Source organism: Balaenoptera borealis (genome assembly GCF_965194805.1).
Source record: "Balaenoptera borealis genome assembly, chromosome: 7".
NCBI classification, from domain to species: domain Eukaryota; kingdom Metazoa; phylum Chordata; class Mammalia; order Artiodactyla; family Balaenopteridae; genus Balaenoptera; species Balaenoptera borealis.
Genome location: NC_138864.1, coordinates 109,331,795 through 109,350,493, shown reverse-complemented (window position 1 = coordinate 109,350,493; position 18,699 = coordinate 109,331,795). Strand labels below are relative to the sequence as shown.

The following is an 18,699-nucleotide window of genomic DNA, read 5'->3' as shown; positions in this document are numbered from 1 at the left end:
ACCTGATCTCAAAAAGCTTTGCTTGCTTTAATATAATGTTCTGTTTTCTTCTCCATATAGGACAAGCTAGTTAACATAACCATAGATATTTGGGGCTCTAGGCTGGTGGGCTCTGTCTGGTTATGACAGCTGTGAGTCCAGAGCTTGGCTCTCTTTGGCACCCCAAGTAAGAGGTAGCCAGTCCTCCCAGCCAAATTGCTTCGACATTGGAATTCTCTTCCTGCTTCTTCCCACAGAGCTTGCCATGTCTTTACCACGTGGTGACCTAATCCCTCACTCCCCTTTTGCCCCTCTAAGAAAGTAGAATAGGTAGATGAAAGCATGTTTGAAGTTTCCATTCAGTCCATAAAATGATTTTAAGCATCCTATATGCAAGACAGTGTGTTACTCATTAGACAAGGAGGATCCAAAATTAATAAGATGCAAAGACTCGATCTCTACCCCCCAAGAATCATGGCCTAGTGGACCAGTGGATGAACAGGACAATGAATAAGTAAAATATGATACAACAAGACCAGTCCTGTTCCAGAGACAGAAACAAAAGGATGAATAGCATGAGGGCCCCAATGAGACCAACTCTCCGTTGGTCAAAGAAGGAAGAGGAGATGATGAGGTAGAGGAAATGGTACTCCAGGTAGAAGGACAGCATGGGGAGAGCATGGCCTGTTCTTGGCTGAAGCACCAGACACATGTGGGGACAGTGGATCTAGACACCACAGAGGCCTTGGCCTGCCTGGCAAGGCATTTGGGTTCGACCCTTTGGGAGAAGGGAACCATGTTGGGTTTTAAACAGGAAGAAGCTTTTATAAAGTTGCCTGTGTTTCCTGGGAATGGTGAGTAGAGGTAGGGTTGCCAGCTCTGCCCATCACACTGAGGGGGTAGCCTCAGGACCTTCCTCTGCAAAGGTGGGTCCTTGTCAGCAGAGACCCTGGAGTCAGTTTGAATTAAAAGTCAATTTCACTGTTGGTCCTAACTCTTATGGGTTCTCTAGATGAGCCCCTCTACTCCAGACCTCATTGTTTCCCAATTCAGCAAAAGAGGGTGCCATCCTAGAAACATGGAGGGTGGTTGATGAGGCTCTTGGGGGATCGGGCTCGTCAGCTACCTGAGTGAGGGCGGAGGCCAGAGACTCTTGGCTTCCTGAGGACTTGGAGAGAAAAGGGATGGATTTTTACAAGATCTCCTCTTCCTGAGCGTTTGAAGGTGGTTTCTCCTACTATGAAAACATGTTTTGCTAGGCCCTAGAGTCTTAGGCTTTCTGCTTTTGGTCCATGCAGGTTCTATGACGTGTGCCTCTCCCTCCTCTGTGCCCAGGTGCCTGTCCTGCGTGGAGAGCCCATACCGCTGCCACTGGTGTAAATACCGGCATGTCTGCACCCACGACCCCAAGACTTGCTCCTTCCAGGAAGGCCGGGTGAGGCTGCCTGAGGTAGGTCCCGCAGCCAGAGCCGTGAGCGCTGCTTGCTGTGAGCGTGGGACACGCGGGTAGGTCTTCCCTTAAGAAGAGAAAACAAAGGCAAATCCCGCAGGACCACCCCCTTGCTCCCCAACCCCAACTCCTAAGGGACCACTTCACGAAAGCAGTAAACAAGCAAAGCTCTGAGCTCTGGGTCAGTCTTGGGGGTTCAGTTACCAGACAGAGGTGCATTCCAGGTCACTCCATCCAGCAGGACCCTCTACACACCAGGTGAGTTCCAGAACAATCCCAGAGAGGTGTGTGTGTGTGTGTGTGTGTGTGTCCTAGAAATGATTGTAAGTACACAGCAGGACTGTACAGACTGCTCCCTCAGAGCACTGGCCGCAGAGCAGAACTGAGATCAAAGAAGTCCAGTCGAGTAAAAGGGAGGGAAGGATAAGAATGGTCACTAACCATTCTTATGGATGGATGAGGTGGTCACTAACCTGAGGGTGGTTTTCAACGTGTGGTCCCCAAACCAGCAGCATCAGCGTCCTCATCGCCTGGGGCCTTGTCAGAGACACAAAATCTCCCGCTCCATCCTCTCCACCAGCTGGATGAACCCTCGGGGCTGCGGTCGGCACTGTGCGATTCTGCTGCACAGACCAGTCTGCAAATCACTGACACAGAGTCAGGCTCCGTGGCTAAGACACTGTTTCTGTTCCCTCCTGATCTTTAGTCTCATCCTTGAAAACTCTTCATCACCGTAATAGAAATACTCTACGCCTATGTTGTTTCCTCTCTGAGATTGTAAGTTTGTGGGCAAAGACCTCAAGGATAATAGGTGTAAACACATTTTGGAAAAGTCTGCTGTTGTTCAAACATTATGGTGCTTGTGTGACTCCAACCATTGGGCCAGTAGTTCTGAAGAGTGGTTTAGAATGCTGTTGCTGAGAACAGGAAGATAGAGAGGTGATATACCTATATCTGTATCTGTATCTATATCTATATCGTGTTGGTTAGACCCCACTGAATGCAAGGACAGGGCACTCTCTCGGCCAACGCTGGACTCAGGCTCCAACATCTCTCCTACCCCCAAGTCTTGGGTGTACCTTCCAGCCCCCTTCACACAGCCACACAGGTGCCATGACCATGTGGTAAAGCCATAGCTGTGAGAGCAGGGAACTGTCCGGGTGCAGAAAGCATAAGGGCTGTTTGGGGGACTGGACGGGGCATGGTGAGAACAGAGAGGCCCGCCCCCAGACTCCCACCCAACTAGGAACCCTAACTCAGGCCAAAGCCTTAATGGCAGGAGGGAAGCTGTCTTGTCTCTGAAAGGGAGGAGCGAAGGACACCTCGCCACCAGCATCTGCTGCGTTGAGCTCTCCTCACCCAGGAAAAATGACGGAAGTGTGTCTGGCGATGAGACATTTCCAGCCCCGGATCCCACTTTCCCAAGCTCTGGCGGCTGAGCAGGAGTTCTCGGGGTAGAGAAGGGGCAGAGCAATCAATTGTAGAGGGAAAGGCAAGGAATGGTGAGGTTGTCAAGAGGACAGAATGCTCCCAATTGGGTGGGGGGGACAAGAGGAGCAAAAAAGACAGAAAAAGCAGAAATTTGAAAACCTCATTCAAGGTAATTAAATGATTAGGAGCCTTTGAAATCCACCAGATAGCTCAGTTGTCTCTGCTTTCCTTTTATTCTTGGGCCTCTCCACACAGGAAATCCTTGCTAGATACACCAGCCTGGAAAGCTGGAGAGAGCCTGAAAACCTCTTTCTTTCTGCTCCCATCAAGTCACTTGTAGGTTTCAGACCAGAACAAGAAGAGGCTGTGGAAGTCTCTAGACACAGGCCCTCTGCCTCTGCGATGGAGTCTGTCTATAGCTGGGAACGGCTGCTCTGAATTTGTAATCCGAAAAAGAGACCCAGACCTAGATTATCCCTTCATAGGGAAAGGGAGAAAAGGGGTTATGTCTTGGCTTTAAGTAGGAATGTGAATCTAATTTTTATGTGTCAATTCTCTGCTTCTTTTTTTTTAACTGAGACAAAGTGGAGCTAAAGCTAATAGGACAGACAGGGGTCTGACAGCCAAGGGGCACATCTTGGCATGAAGACCCTGATAAAAGGCTGTACATTCTCAGGACTTCCCTGGTGGTCCAGCAGTTAAGACTTCGCGGCCCCACTACAGGGGGCCTGGGTTCAATCCCTGGTTGGGGAGCTAGATCCTGCATGCATGCCACAACTAAGAGCCCACATGCGCAACTAAAAGAGCCCGCGTGCCCCAACTAAGACCTGGCGCAGCCAAACAAATAAATAAATAAAATATTTTTTTAAAAAGAAATAAAAAAAAAGTCTATCCATTCTCCTCAATCCTGGGCCTTTGTCTTGGGGTGCAGGGTCAGAAGCAGAAGAAGGGCTGGTTGACCCACCCAACCAGGGGCTAAGAGCCCAGGAAGCACCTCTTCTTATGTTGTTCAGAAACCTACAAGTAACTTGATGGCAGTGGAGACAAAGAGGTTTCCAGGCTCTCTCCAGCTTTCCAGGCTGGTGTATCTGGCAGGGATTTCATGTGTGGAGAGGCCCGAGAATAAAATGAAAACAGAGACAATTGAGCTCTCTGGTGGATTTCAAAGGCCCCTAATCATTTAATTACCTTGAAGGAGGTTTTCAAATTTCTGCTTTTTCTGTCTTGTTTGCCCCTCTTGTCCCAACTTACTTTCTTTTAAATATGTAAAATCAGCTGGCATCTGCTGCTCAGAAAGAGGAAAAAACCTAGAAAAGAATAAACCAGTAGCCCACCACGTTTCCCAGTATAACTCAGGGATCTCCATAAAAGAATAATGTCTTCAAGTGCCCAGACTACAAGCCAGGCACAGCACCCATGTGTACCTGGTGGTGGCAGAGGTCACTGGGGAGTCACAGAACCCCAGAGGGTGTGGTGCCGGGGTCCCCAGAAGAGGAAGAAGCCTGGAGGAATGTGACGGATGAAGGGATGTGAAGAAGGACAAACCCACTGCTGTGGCCCCCCCAACTCTTTCTATTTTACATGGGCCCTTTTACCATGAGCCTGGCAAGCCATCACAGTGACAGGCTCCCAGGTATCTTGGAATCGCCATGCCTCCCTTATCACTTCACTGAATGGAATTAACTTTGGCTTCTCTTTTTCTTGGATGCTTATTTATTCTAAGAGAAGGAAGTTTTAAGGCTGTGCTCCTCGTCCACAATTGGAGGCTGCATTCTACCCAGCTCAATAATGGACCGTTTTGAATATAACACAGAGGAGAGGCCGAAGTCGACCACCTCATGATGGTTTTTGTAGCAGCGTCTTCCTGGAGATAAGGGGAAAAGAAGTAAATAAATATTTGTGGACTGTTGGCTGATTCCAGCCATTGCAGGTCAGCGGAAGAAGGTCATTGTCCTCAGAGCTTAAAAAAAAAGCCCCGGCTGCTAACAGAAATATAATGATCTTGTTTTAATGTCATTGTTTTGTTTTCTGTATTTTTGTTTCTGGGACGAGCTGGTAACAGGAATAAGGGGTAACAAAGAAAATTACACATCTGAAAGGTGATTTTGTAGAAGCCCCAGGCACAAGTGTCCCCTCTCCATGCCAGGGGAAGAGCTTATTCGTGACATGATACTCTGTAGCATTGTTACAGGTCACCTCTCATCCTACATTACCCACTTCTTGAACATTTCCCATACGCGGGGCATCGTGGGAGGTTCAAAGGTGTGCAAGAGATCTGTAGATCTGTATTTAGAGACGTGTAAAATGGGACCATTGGTCCACATGATTGCTAAAGTTCTGTAATTGTCAGTGGAAATAATCCGGAGAGCACCAAAGAGAAATCCACGCCCAAGAAGTGGTCTTACTGGGTGAGTGTCCAAGTGTGGCCTAGGTCTCCCAGTTCTGCCCAATAGGGGGGCTCACACAGCCTCAGGCCTGGAGCTCCCCTGGACTTCCAGACCCAGACTCACCCTGGGAATGAAGGGGAGACCCAGGCCCAGCGATTCTTCTGGAGGTCCCTAGGTTTTCATTTGCTTTCAACCTTTGAGCATGGGGATGCAGACAGAGGCCTCTTGTTAGCCAAGAGGGAGGCTGCCAGGTGGCTCTTCAACTCCCCAGCGACATCCTGTATCCCTAGGAAGGCTTTCGTCCGGGCGTCTTCCAGTTTCAACACTGGCCTTGTTGACTATCACCAGGCATGTTGAATTACCTCTTTTTTTTCCCCTGAACAAAGAGTGCATTCAGGTGAAGTTATTGGTCTGGAACAGAGAACTGGTCAATCATTGTTGTTATTATATTAATGGCAAGTATTCTCGAGTAATTACAATTATTAGAAATAGAACGCCCAATAACATATGTTGTTTACAGTCACTATATTCCAGTTACAAGGAATGATTTTGTTTCAACTAATGATGGCATTGTGATAACAACCCTGGGTCCTTAGATCAGCTGCCAGATGCTGGGTACCAAAGAGAAGAGGGAGAGAAAGGCGAGGGAAAGCTGAAGTGGGACCACAGAGTCTTCAGTCCTGTTCTCCCAGTATCAGCCGAGACTCCTTGCTTCCCACTGGAATGGCCTTTCACCGGGGCAGCCGTGAACAGGCCCACGCTCTCACCTCCACCAGGCGGGAGGGACCACTGGTCTCTAAGTGGCTTTGGAATCCCCAGGCTCCTCTGCTGGGTGACCTGAGCCCCCCCCATCAGGCCCACACACTTAATAACAGTGATCCCTGGGGAACGAAGGCAAACTCCCATGGAAAAGCAAATCCACTGACAAGAATTTATCCTCGATGGATTATTTTGCTGTTACTTCTCATCTAAACTGAAAAGCAAAGTGAGCTGCGGCTGAAGCTGCATTCTCTGGGCTCCAGGCTGAATGGGCTTTGCGAGGAAGCCGAGGCACATCTGGCACATTAAATACAGACTCAAAGAGGAAGTTCCTGCAGCCCCTCTCTTCTTGAAGTTCAACCAGAGTGTTTACTCCAGAGAACAATTGTTAAGATCAGAAGAGGAAAAATGAATTCTATTTGATTTCCAAAGCTGTGCTTGAAAGTTTCTCCCCAAACCCCCTACCACCCCGATACCGCTGAGTTGAATCTGTGGCCAGGACAGGTATCGGGAAATCTGCTGATCCCAAGGTCAGTCCTCCCTGGGACTCAAGCGCTGGCAAAGCAGGGAAAGTCCGGGCCCCGGGACAGCTGCTGAAATAAGCCCCATGCCCAGAGACAGGGCAGGCCAAGGGCATTTATCCCCAACTGGACTTGAAGGAGATCAGGCCAGCCCACCTTGTCAGCGATTCAGCTCCCCTTCTTACGGTCCTCTGGGATCCAACCCGAGGGAACAAAAGCACCCTTGCCATGCCCTTCACCCTCCTTTGAGAAAACAAAGCCAAACCCCTGTGCGCCACTCCCACTGCAGGTATTCCATTACTGGGTTGCCATTTCTCTACTCAACTGCACTTTCCATCAATCTCATCTGCCCTTCCCCCACTTAAGATTATGGGTATTTCCTTTTTGTATTATTACTTTGCTCTCTCCATAAACCAGCCCATCGTAGATCACGTTAATGGCATAAACTTGGGGAACAGCAAAGAAAATATATGGTGCATTGCATTTTTGTACTGGGCACCATGGGTCTGAGAAGGTGAGTGTAAATTTTGGGGGTTGGTTGCGGCTAGGGCTGACTTGTCTTTGGAATTGATGGGGGCTGAGGTGACATGGGGGGAGGGGTGACCTGCAATTTACTTATTCCTTAGCTGCCCCTCTGTGCTGCCCCTACCCGGTTCCCCCCGCCCCAGAGCTTCACATCCCCCCAACCTTGCGGTAACAACTGAGAGAATTAGAGTCCTCATCTTGTAAACACACTAGGGACTGTAAATCCACAGCCCACCACCCCCTCCCGAGGATGCACCAGCCCTGAAGGCAGCTTTTCCTCTCCCAGCTGGGCAGCATTCTTTATGTCGTGTTCAATTATTTAAATATGCAATGAAACCTCTGTATAAAGCAGCCACCGACATGCTGGACGTGGTAGATGGAAAGGCATCTTTTTTGCTCTCATATGTTGATACTCTCCCTGCAATTAGCGGTGCTGTCTTTACTTCTGTGTGCATTTCAGCGGAAACCAAAATATGCACAGGGCTAGACGATGGACCTGGAGCCCGCTGGAGCCACTTCCTGAAAGCCAAGACATTTAAAGATCTTGTTGCACCTCAAGCCACCCTTCTCCCCAACCTCAGCCCATTCTCAGGACTGCAGAACATAGCCACGGGCAAAACAGACTCCAAGCGAATCTGGTTCTTATTGTATGCATTTGTCTCCAAATAATTTTGCTAAATGCAGGTGTTTTCTACCCTCCAAGAGCTGGCCCTTTCAAATGATTGTTCAGAGAAATATCTTCCTTGCAAAGAGAAAGGCAGTATGTTTCTAAGGAATTCTGTTAAGGGGGCTAGATCATCATCTGGGGACAAAAGTCAGTAAGATGATGGTGAGAGTGTTTTGCTCATGGTCCCCGTGGGAACTGAGATAACTGCTTGATTTCTTTCTCGTGGACGTGGTGGTGATCATATCTGTTGTGCTATGAGACAAGATAGCACGTGGCAAAGTATGTGTAAGGTGATGGAGGTGGTGGGATGTGCACTGCTTTGAAACCTTGTACCCCTTGCGCCGTGTTAATTGTGTTAGCTAGAATAACAGTATCACGTACTACCTATCAGAGCCATACCCACCTGTATGACTATGCCAGGTCATAATATACCAGTTATTAAAATACTTCCCTCCTGGTAGGTAAATGGCTCTTTCAGGAGACCAACCTACCCTGCAAAGACCCCCACCTCCTCCAGCATGCAGTGGTCGATATTTTGAATACCACGCTTTGAGCTAGTTTAGCAGGCATTGTTTACCCCCATTTTAAAGATGGGAAAACTGAGCCTCAGAAAGGTTATATGAGGATGTGTCCCAGGTCATCTACTGGGTTAATATTAGAATTGGGACCATAAAATTCGTGGAATCCAAACCAGTATCTTCATTTTATGGATGAGGAGACTCAGAGGGTTTGGGGACGTGCCCAAGGCCACGTGGCTGGCTGGCGAAGGTCCTGTCTCAGAGCACGCGGAACCTTCCAGAAGAGGGGACTGCCATTAGATGAGCAGTGAACAGAACTGGGACCTCCCTAGCCATTCCTGTTGTGTTGGGGCACTCAGAGCTGTTGAAATTGTTGGGCTCGGAAGCTTCCAAGGGGTGGATAGGCTAGACCATGAGAATTGATGGGTGTTCATGGAAAAGCACACAGAGGCGGGGGCAGGGGAGACGGATCTCTGGGAAATGAGGTAGGAAAAGGGAGTAGCTGAGGGACCAGGTGCAGCCTGAGCCAAGGGGGAAGGACGAGGAAAGAATAAATGTTTTTTGAGCACTTGCTCCCTCTGTGCCAGACGCGTTATACATGGTAGTTCATGGACTCCCCCCAAATGACCCTGTAGAGGATGAGTTTTTAATCCCTGTTCGTAGTGAAGCCGAGTAATGTTTAGAGTCCTTTCAAGACTCAAATTAGCAGGAGGAAGATGGACTTGCACTTATACGTATGGGATTCCCAAACCAGGTTCTTTCTAGTTAAGAAAGCGCAAAGGTGAGGACCGCGGCCGAAGCGCTGGGAAACAGGGCCTCAGAGTCATGGAGAAACGTGGAAGTCACTCTGAAATTTCCTGCGAGCATCAGACTCAGAGGTGGCTTTGTACCTGGGATCTCAGCGTGAGGCTGGGCAGGGTCTGGAGAGATGGGGTGAGAGGAGGGGGCAGCACGGTGGCAATGGTCCCTTTATGCCTTGTTGTCTAGGGGAAAATTGCCATTTTACATTTCAATTAGGAGGGACACTGGGGTCAGTCAACAGCACCACCAGAGGAAAATGGGCCCAGCCCAGCCCTGGGCCTCTTCAATTTTTATTAATGAACTTAGTCTCAGAGTGGCCAACCTTTTAATATGCAAACTAGGCCGTTATGGGGCCACTGGCAATCAGGACTCACTAGAGAACTCATAACAAGCCTCAGTGAGAATCTTACAGGGGAAGAGAGAGAGGCTTAGCTTCCATCCTGGACCAGAATCGGTCCAGCCCCCAGGCGAAGTTCCAGCTCACCACAGGAGGGTTTCGAAGCCCCCTGGCCCCCAGCTCCTCTCTGGGAAATCCTGGCCCACCATCCCATCCTAAGGTGGTCCTACTGCCAGTAGGAACTTGCCTCTTTCATTAAGAGGAGGAAAGATGGCGGGTTGGCATGGGAGTTCTTCAGCTGCCAGCACATCTGTTGACACTGAACCAATATTTTTCCTCTCCCTGGCTTGATTTCTCCTTTGCAAAGTAGAAGGGATCCTTGGGTTGGTTCAGAGGACTCTCAGATTCAGACACCCTCAGTGTAGCATTCGTGAGCTGCCGTATTTTCCCGTGGGACTTCGGGATGAGAGACCCCAGCTCTTCTGCTCTTACTCGCAATGCAACCCTGGACACAGCTCGTAGCAGGAGGCAAGGTCAGGCTGTGCGTGCTTTAGGAGAGGGACAGCTGCCAGGTCCTCGGGTGGAGGGAAGAGCGGGGTCAGGACTGGCCCGGCCCCTCTGGCTCACAGCTCCCCGCTTGTCATCCGTCTTCTCTTCTGAGTCCCCAACATCACACACCTCCCGCTCTAGCCCGAGCTTTGTCCTTTTCACAAAATCGCTCTTGTCTTGTACGTGTCCCGAGTTCTCATCTTGCTGGAGCAGGGGGATGAGATGGCAGCAGAGGCAAGGGCACAGGATGGAACTATAAGCTTCTCGCTCCACGTGGGACCTCAAGGTCCCTGGAGACCCACACGATCTAGAGCCTCAAGGCCACAGGCAGGGTTCAGGCCGTGTCCTCTGTCCCTTCCCCCTCCTGCTGGCCTGCCTCCCTGCTGCTCTTCTTGTTTTATTTATTTTAAACTGCGTCAAAATACACATATCATAAAATGTACTATCTTAGCCAGTTTGACGTGTACAGTTGAGTGGCAATAAGTATATACATTCACGTTGTTGTACAGCCATAACCACCATCCATCTCCAAAACTCTATTCATCTTTCCCAGCTGAAACTCTGCACCCATTAAACACTAATTCCCCCTTCTCTCGTGCTCCAGAAACCACTCTTCTACCTTCTGTCTCTATGAATGTGACTACCCTGGGTACCTCATATGAGTGGAATCGTGTGGTGTTTGTCCTATAGTGACTGGCGTATTTCACTCAGCATGATGTTTTCAAGATTCACCCATGACTTAGCGTGTGTTTAAATTCTCTTCCTGTTTAAGGCTGAATCATATTCCATTGCATGTATATATCACATTTTGCTTATCCATTCATCTGTGATGGCACCTCTGTTGCTTCCACCTTTTGGCTGTTGTGAGTACCGCCGCCCTGAGCATGGGTGACAGGTATCTCTTCGAGACCCCGCTTTCAGTTCTTTTGGATGCAAACTCAGAAGTGGAATTGCTGGGTCTGTTGCTCTAGCCGTTCTTAAGGATAAAGGCATGGATAGCCTGGAGGAGAGGAGGGCATTCATTTAATGGGCCTGGGGTGCTTCCCTAAAGCAAGGCTACAGGGTAATCGGGAAGAACAGAGGTGAGACCACCCAAATCATGGACTCAGGACTGGTTAGAGCTGAATGGGTCCTTGGATGCCACCCAACTGACAGATGAGGCAGCTGAGTCTCAAAGTGGGGATTGATGCATGATGAGCTCAGGGTTCCACAGCTCGTCAGAAGCTCAGCGGCCCTAGAGCTCTTCTCCCTCCAGCTTTCAGTGACCGAGGGGCTCATGTTTGTTTTCAGACCCGGGCGGGGGGGTGGGGACAGCCGCCGGTGCCTGATTGCCTGGGGCCCCTCCCATCTGCCCTTCCCCTGGCGTCCTTTCTGCCTTGCTTTGCTGGGGAAGAGGGCTGAGGTCAGGGGGGCCCCTGAGAGCCAGCAGTGAGCCCACGGGGCAGCGTCCTCACGAAGGATGTGTGAGCCATGCTTTTGTCCGTCGAACTGCCCAGAAGCCGTCTGTCTGGTGGGCATGCCCCAAACAGTGCCACAGGGGGAGGAATCTGGGGCTGGTGGGACCTGCCTGGCCCGGGGCCTCACTCCTGCCCAGGCCAAGGCTCTCTTCCACGCAGCTCCTGCGAGTCCAGCCGCACACCGGCTCCCACCTCCCAGCAGGGCAGAGCACCGTGCTCCTTATTTGAGCCCGTTCTCCCCCCAGCCCTCCCTGGACAGAGCTGACTGCCCCAGCGAAAAGGGGCCCAGTGATCATTTCCTCCATGCCCGAATGTGTTCAGGGGCCCCCCTTGGCTCGGGAGTGAACAGCTGGAGGGGACTCAAGAGTATATCTGCTCTGTGGGGCATGTTCCTGGGGTCCAGCCATCCCCAGAGCTCAGTCAGAAGCTTCTGGATTTCAAAGATCTCTGGGGCTCATTTCAGAACATTCCCAAATGCCTTATGGAAGGTCCTCCCACCCCCTCCAGACTCACATTCCAGAGCCTCGGCCCAGGGCTTTGTGTCACTGTGTAGCTGCTCGCTTGGGCACCTCTGTCCCAGCTCTTGGCAGCCTGGAACTGAGGCAAAGGGGTCTTCAGCCCAAAGTGGGACAGGACGCCCAGCCAGCAGGGTCAGTCTGCTAGGGGAGGAGGGTGCTGAGAGGGGACCACCGGGAGTCTGGACCAGAGGGTCTGGAGCGCATTGAAAAAGAAGCTGAAGAGGCAGGGGACGAGCTCTGAGAGGAGGGGCCTCGAGGTGGTGATGCCGGGACCCGGGTTGCTCAGTCTCACTGCCTCCTCCACGGTGGTCGGGGGTGGGCAGCAGCGCCGAGGGCCGTGCGTGGGGAGTCCTGGGGAGGGTGGAGTCTGAGAACATCTGGGTGACACCAGGGGCTCCCGCACCTTCGGCTTCCCGCTGCCCAACCTGAGCCTCACTGTCTGTCCCCAGGACTGCCCGCAGCTGCTGCGAGCGGACAAGATCCTGGTGCCCGTGGAGGTGATCAAGCCCATCACTCTCAAGGCCAAGAACCTCCCCCAGCCGCAGTCGGGGCAGCGCGGGTACGAGTGCATCCTCAGCATCCAGGGCAGTGAGCAGAGGGTGCCCGCCCTGCGCTTCAACAGCTCCAGCGTGCAGTGCCAGAACACCTCTGTGAGTGCCCGCCCCGTGTCCCCACCCGCCAGGGCGCTCTCCTAGGGTCAGATCAGCTCCGCTCAGCAGGACTGCCCCAAACACCCACAGAACCGCTCAGCTCCCCCCGACAACTGCTTCCTCTAACCCTGCCAGCCCAGCCAAGTCCGCCAAGTGTCTGCCTGTAGGTGTGGCCCTGTCGTGGTGACCCAACGGGGGCTGCGGTGCAAGGGGCTCTGGGGCCCGCCTTGGGGCTGCTGAGCGCTCTTTGTGGGCAGATGTATTTACAGGGCGTGCCCGTCCTCCTTCCTGAGGGCAGCTCTGGAGACCCTGGGTCCTGACTTCCTACCAGGGCTGACCTGGGGGCCTCATCTGAGCCCACAAAGGCGCACCTCGGCCTGTACAGCCGCACAGAGGCTGTTTCCCAGCACACGAGGCTTCTGGGACAGACCAGCACCTGCAAAAGGAGCTTTGGAACAAGAAGGAGCCCCCCAGGGCTGTGCTGTGTAGATCCACACAAACCCTGCCCAGTATTTAGAAATCCAGGTTGGGTCCATGCTGGACCCACAATGGGTCAGCAGCCCCCTGCTGCCAACGGCCTTCGGCTGATCCCTGGTCACCACACAGTGTGCCCTAACAGTGCCCCACCTGCCTGCCAGCTCCCCCACTGGCCCTGTGGCCTTTCCAGCCCCAGCTCTGCTCTCCCTCGTTCTCTCTTTCTGGGCTATTTCTGTGCACCCAGATGCTCAGAGACTAACAGACTTAAAGACTCGTAACATTTTCAAGCTATGGGAAACCCACATTCTCCTTCCCTGTACAGAGGAGAAACTGGAGGCCCAGAAGTAGGGGCAGGATTGGGTTTGTGGGGCTGAGAGTTATATAATTCGGGGGACCTTCTTTAAGAATGAAATGCATCAATACAAATGATATATGCAGGCAGGCCTCAGGAAGGGCCATGTGGGTGAGTGCAGGGCCCTGAAGCTGACCCTGAGTCTCCGTTGACTTCCAGGGTAACCCGCCCTTGCCCAGAGGGTAAGTGACATGCGCAAGGTCACACAGTTCGTGAGTGGCAGGGTCAGGCCTGGGTCTGGGGTCTCCTCCTATACCACACTGCCTGCCGTTCACCCCTGTCGTTGCTTCTGGGTATGTATAGGCGGTGACTGTATTTGGAGCTGTGATGTGGGATCAGGAGAGTCCCGGACAAAGCTCTTCCTGGGAACACCCCACTCTTCCTGCAGGAAGCAATCTAGGGGTAAATGGAGCTCAGAGAGGCCCACGTGCTGGCCCAGGGTTGCTCAGCATTACAAGAACTGAGCTGGTGGCTGACCTGCCAACCTCTGAAACCCCAGATGTGTCCCCACCCCTCCCATGTCCACATCTCCCCCCTCCACTGGCGGCCAGGCTGTGTTGCAGATTTCTGCAGCACCCCACATTAAACCTGCAAGCAAAAGGGATATTAAACACCTCCTGCTTCCTCGTGAATCCTGAGACCAAGCAAACCAGCCCCAAGAGTCTGGCTCAAATGATTCTCCCCCAAATAAGGTAGTCCCGCGGGAAGAGTAAGTGTGAGTCCCACATCTGACTCAGCAGAAGGCTTGTAGGGATTTCAGGCCTCGGGAAAAACAGCCTCGTTTCCTCAGAGAAGCTGCCCCAGGGATCCAGGCCTCAGAGGTGTCAGGAGGGAGGACAGAGTCTGCGGCTTCTGAGTTCCCCCAAGAGAGCGGTGGGGACATCATGGGCCCTGTGCCTCGGCTGACTGTGTTGAATAGAGGAAGGTACCCCAGGTAACAACTGAGCAGGTGAGGACCAGGTCTCCTCCTCTGTGGTGCCCCCTTGGGGAGCCTAGTGCTGGCACCCTGGTCGGCACTAGTGGGACAGGGAAAGGCACTGCTGACTCCCAGCATGGGCGTCTGCTGGTCTGATGTTGAATTCTCAGGATCTAAGAAATCACAGGTCACACAGCTCCTTGTGTGGGAATTTCACATCCTGGAGCCTGATGTCCCAGGGCATGATGGTCAAATCTGCTTCTGGTCCCTGGAGGCCCCAGGCCCTGGACAAGGGTCCACGGGGTCCTGCCCAATCAGTCAACCTCCAGGGTACATGGGCTTGGGTACCTCCAGATCTGCTTCCAGGAGATTAGAGACACCAAAACCATGGTGGAAACATGACATTGGGGCTAGAAACCTGGAGCCCAAGGCTCTGACTGCCAAGGAGAGGACGTGACTTCTAAGCTCCCTGCCTGCACCCTGCTCTCCGCTGAGGAGTGGAGGGGGGCTTACACTGAACTCTGGCCCCCTGGACTTGGGGATCCCCCAGAGGCCCCCCCACCCTCATGGACAGTTCTCAGTGTCTCCAGGGCCCTGCTTCCAAAGCAACTCAGCCAGCTCAGTCTACTCTGCCTGCCTGCATTTTTCACTTCAATACCCTAGTAAGAAAGGTGATGGGAATGTTTGTTTCTCTACCATTTTAAAGTCTTAGAAACTGAGGCAACAGGAGGTGTACCCCACAAAGAGTAGGTTCCAGGAGGGTCCCCTCTGCCTACCAGGACCTGCTGGAATCACACAGTTCAGGAGGGCTCAGCTCTGACCTCCCAAGAGCCTCTCTTTTCAGGGAGTCAGTGGGATCCCAGTTGAAATGCTGTTTGGACCAGGGTGCTGCTTGCTGTCAAGTGACTTCCTTAAAAAAATTTTGGGGTCATAATCAGGGGCAAGCCTTCCTTACCATAGTTATGGAAAACAACCAACATACCATTAGGGCAGGAAGACCTGAGAGAATATTTACTTGATCCTGTGACTGCGCTGGGGGTGGGCGAGTCTCTAAAGCCCAGAGAGGGCAAGTGACCAGCCCCAGGTCACACAGCAAGTAAGTAGCAAATTCAGAACTTTAACCCAGTTTCATAACACACCCCTAATCAAAGGTTAGGCCAAAACCAGCAACTGAGCACTTTATAGCAGGGTCTGATCTGCCACAGAGAGGATCGTGGAAGAAGAGTTACTGTTGTTTCATTTCCTAAATGACCTTTCTGGAATGGGGGGAGGAGGAGAGAAGGATCCAACAGAGAAATCAACCCCGCCCCCGCCACCCTTGATTTTTGATGGCAGAGGCGGTCTCAGAGGAGAGCAGAGAAGGAAAAGAGAGACACAGGAGCATTCTGCATGGGGTGACACAGGGCTGGGTGGACAGGCAGGTCACTTCCAGCCCACTCTTTGGGGACAGGCCCTGGGCCAATCACTGTAGCCCTCGGGGGCCTGTTGGCAGAGAACAGGGCAGCTCACAGGCAGCAGTTGGAGGAGGGTTAGGAGCAACTGTGGGTATCACGGCCTCCTTTAGACAGAGGCTCCGGGAGATGTCAAGTGCTGCTAAAAATAGTGCCCAGTCCCGCCCCTCAGTCACTGGCAATCACAGGCGTCAGTGGGCCTCAGGGGGCAGCCGGCCGGCTGCAGTGCCGGCCATGACGCCCTAGGGCTCTAGGCCCATCTTCCACCGACCCACGGTGGCCCCATGGTTTCTCGTGGTGCCCCAATTTACTGCGTGCAAAACAAGGACAGGGAGACCGATAGGCGGTAAATTTTCCCCCTTCCCGCTTTACTGGAACACAGCTGGAAATGGGTCTGCTGAGCCTCTGGGGTCCTGGAGATGGACACAGCATACACTGGTGTCTTACGTTGGTGATAGAATGATAGAACTTTCCAGCAAAATATCTCAGACACGGGAATGGTTGGAGGGAAGAATGTCCAAATTATACAGAGGTCTTCTCTTTGCTCTAGAAGGTAGGGAAACTGAGGTTCACTCTTTCCCCAGGTGATGAGCAACGTCGTCCAAGAACTGGGCCACGATGAGCCAGACCTTGACTGAGACACTTAACCTCCTGGCCCATAGGAGCCTGAAACAGTCTTCCCCCAGCTCTGGGCTTTGTGCGGATTAACTGCCCACTGATCACAGAGAGCTATATAAATGCTAAGTGGAGCAGAGGTGGGGAGTGGTCGGGGGATGCGAGCCAGTGGTCCAGGGTCCCCCAGCAGTCCGCCCCTCCCCCTGCAGGATGCAGGTCAAGGGGGAGAGAGGGCATCTCCAGGAAGGAGCGTGACCTCCCTAGAGGCCAAGGGGTTGGTGGGGGAACACTGGGGTTAATGATTTCTGTAATATTTTAGAATTGAGATCTCAGGAATGGGGAGGAGAAAGAGGAAGCAATGCCCAGCATATTTGATCCTTAAAGCCTTTTTTATTTCTCCTTCAAAATGAAAATGCGTGCACGCACCACACATCCGAACACATAAGTGTTCTCATATGCAGCCATCTCCATATGTACCAAGTGTCTGGCGCACAAACACCCAATAAGTGCTGCTGTTATTATTCCACATAAACATAAACACAGGGAACACAGGTATATTTTTGCACCGCATCCCCAAGTGTACACACATAGATTCAAATACACAATAATATTTGGGTGCTCATTCTCTGCAACAGGCACTGTGCCCAGAGCATCGGATGGTTATCTGGACCCTTCCAACAATCCCGTGAGGTATGCACTGCGTGTAATTCCCACTTTACACGTGGGGAGTCTGAGATTCGGATCCTCTGCCCACATTCACACAGCCGGTCACTGCGGAGCCCCTAAACGGCAGTCCACGTGTGTGCCCGTGTGTGCTCACATGCACACGCACATCTGAATGCATAGATCCTACGGATGTGCACAGACCTCTTCTCACTTCAGCACGCATGCAAAAACATTCATGCACGCAGAAACTCCCATGCATACGTGGGCGGTGTGTCTTGCCTTGCTCTCTGAGGGATCTCAGGTCCTTCCTGAGAGGGGCCTGAAGGTTCTCTTGATCTTCGGCCAACACGCCCCTGGTCGCTGCCTGCTGCTTCCACTTTGGGTCCTGGACAGACCCAGACCTGAGAGGCAGGAGCCTGGCTTCGATGCCGATTTAGGCACCACCAGCATCCCTCCTAGAGGTCGGAGCAGCCTGACACTGGCCCTTGCCACCTTTCCCCCACTGGGGCCTTGGAGGAAGGGGACGGGAAGGATGGGGGCAGTGGAGCTTGGCTAGAGGAGGAAATGGGAAGGGGCGTCTGGAAAGGGTTCTCCCCCCGCACCCCCTACACACTTCCCCCTTGGCTGTCCTCTGTCTCCCTGCTGCTAGCAGATGGCAAGGAGCAGCGATTCTCTAACTTTAGCAGCACCAGACTCAGAGTACCTAATTGGAAATGCTCCCGTCTCCAGAGATTCCAATTCAGCAGGTCTGGGTGGGGCCCTGGAATCTGCATGTAGTAGACCTCATCCCCAGCCCCATCCCCATGACTCTGATGAAGGTGGTCCATAGACCACCATGAGAGGGGAAGAGGTTTTTTTTGAGAAAAACTCACGACGACTTGGAACGACCCACCCAGACGCAAAAAACTTAATCTCTGGGGAGTTGGCTACTGGGCTACGTGGCGAAAAGCTTATGAGTCCCCAGCTGAGGTATGGGATGATCAAAAAAAATTCTCCAGTGTTGTTTCTGCAGGGGTAGGGAGCTTTGCTTTATTCTATGGCTCAGCCCGGACCCTGGCCTTGGCCCAGGTGTCAAGATCTTGAGGGCGATTATACGAGAGTGTGGATGGTGCAAGGTAAACCACCGCCATTGTGGGACAAACACCGCACGTGGCTCCCTGGCCGGGGCGTCATCACCAGGGAGTTAGTGAAAAATTCTGGTGTGCTAGGTTAGAGCCCGAAGAAGGCTGGACACACACCCTACTTATGTTTCTATAGGAGGACAGCGTCACAGCATGCTCATGATGGAGCACGTTCTGTCACTCAGGAATATAGGGCAATTTCCCAGGTTAAGATGACAACATCTCCTTTAGAAGCCCCTATGGATAAGCTACAGAGGCAGAGGCCCTGAGACCCTCCACAGGCAGGGCATTCCCGAGTTCCTGTGCCGCCCTCCCCTCAGTGAAGGAGGGAACATCAGCGGCCTGACGCAACAGCCGCGAACATCCCCACGGCCCAGCCCCACCAAACTTAAACTCTGCATTAAAAGAGCCCACTGGCTCTGCAGACACAACTTCAGACCAAGTCTCCTGGACTGAACTCTTCCAACAAATCGCCCATCCTCAGCCCCTCCTCTGCAGAAAACCTGTCTCAGCTCTGCTCCTCCATCCCACCCGCTGTGGTGGGCAGAATCT

General features: G+C 52.3%; 1 protein-coding gene across 6 annotated transcripts in view; it reads left to right on the top strand.

Annotated features, from left to right (window-relative positions):
- Positions 1-18,699, top strand: part of PLXNA4 (plexin A4) — a 608,610-nt gene that overhangs the window by 518,125 nt on the left and 71,786 nt on the right. For all 6 annotated transcript variants that reach the window (XM_082399137.1, XM_082399134.1, XM_082399139.1 and 3 more), the window contains 2 exons: positions 1,315-1,429; positions 12,349-12,549. In XM_082399137.1, the coding sequence (XP_082255263.1) occupies positions 1,315-1,429; positions 12,349-12,549 (316 nt within the window). The remainder of the gene's footprint in view (positions 1-1,314; positions 1,430-12,348; positions 12,550-18,699) is intronic.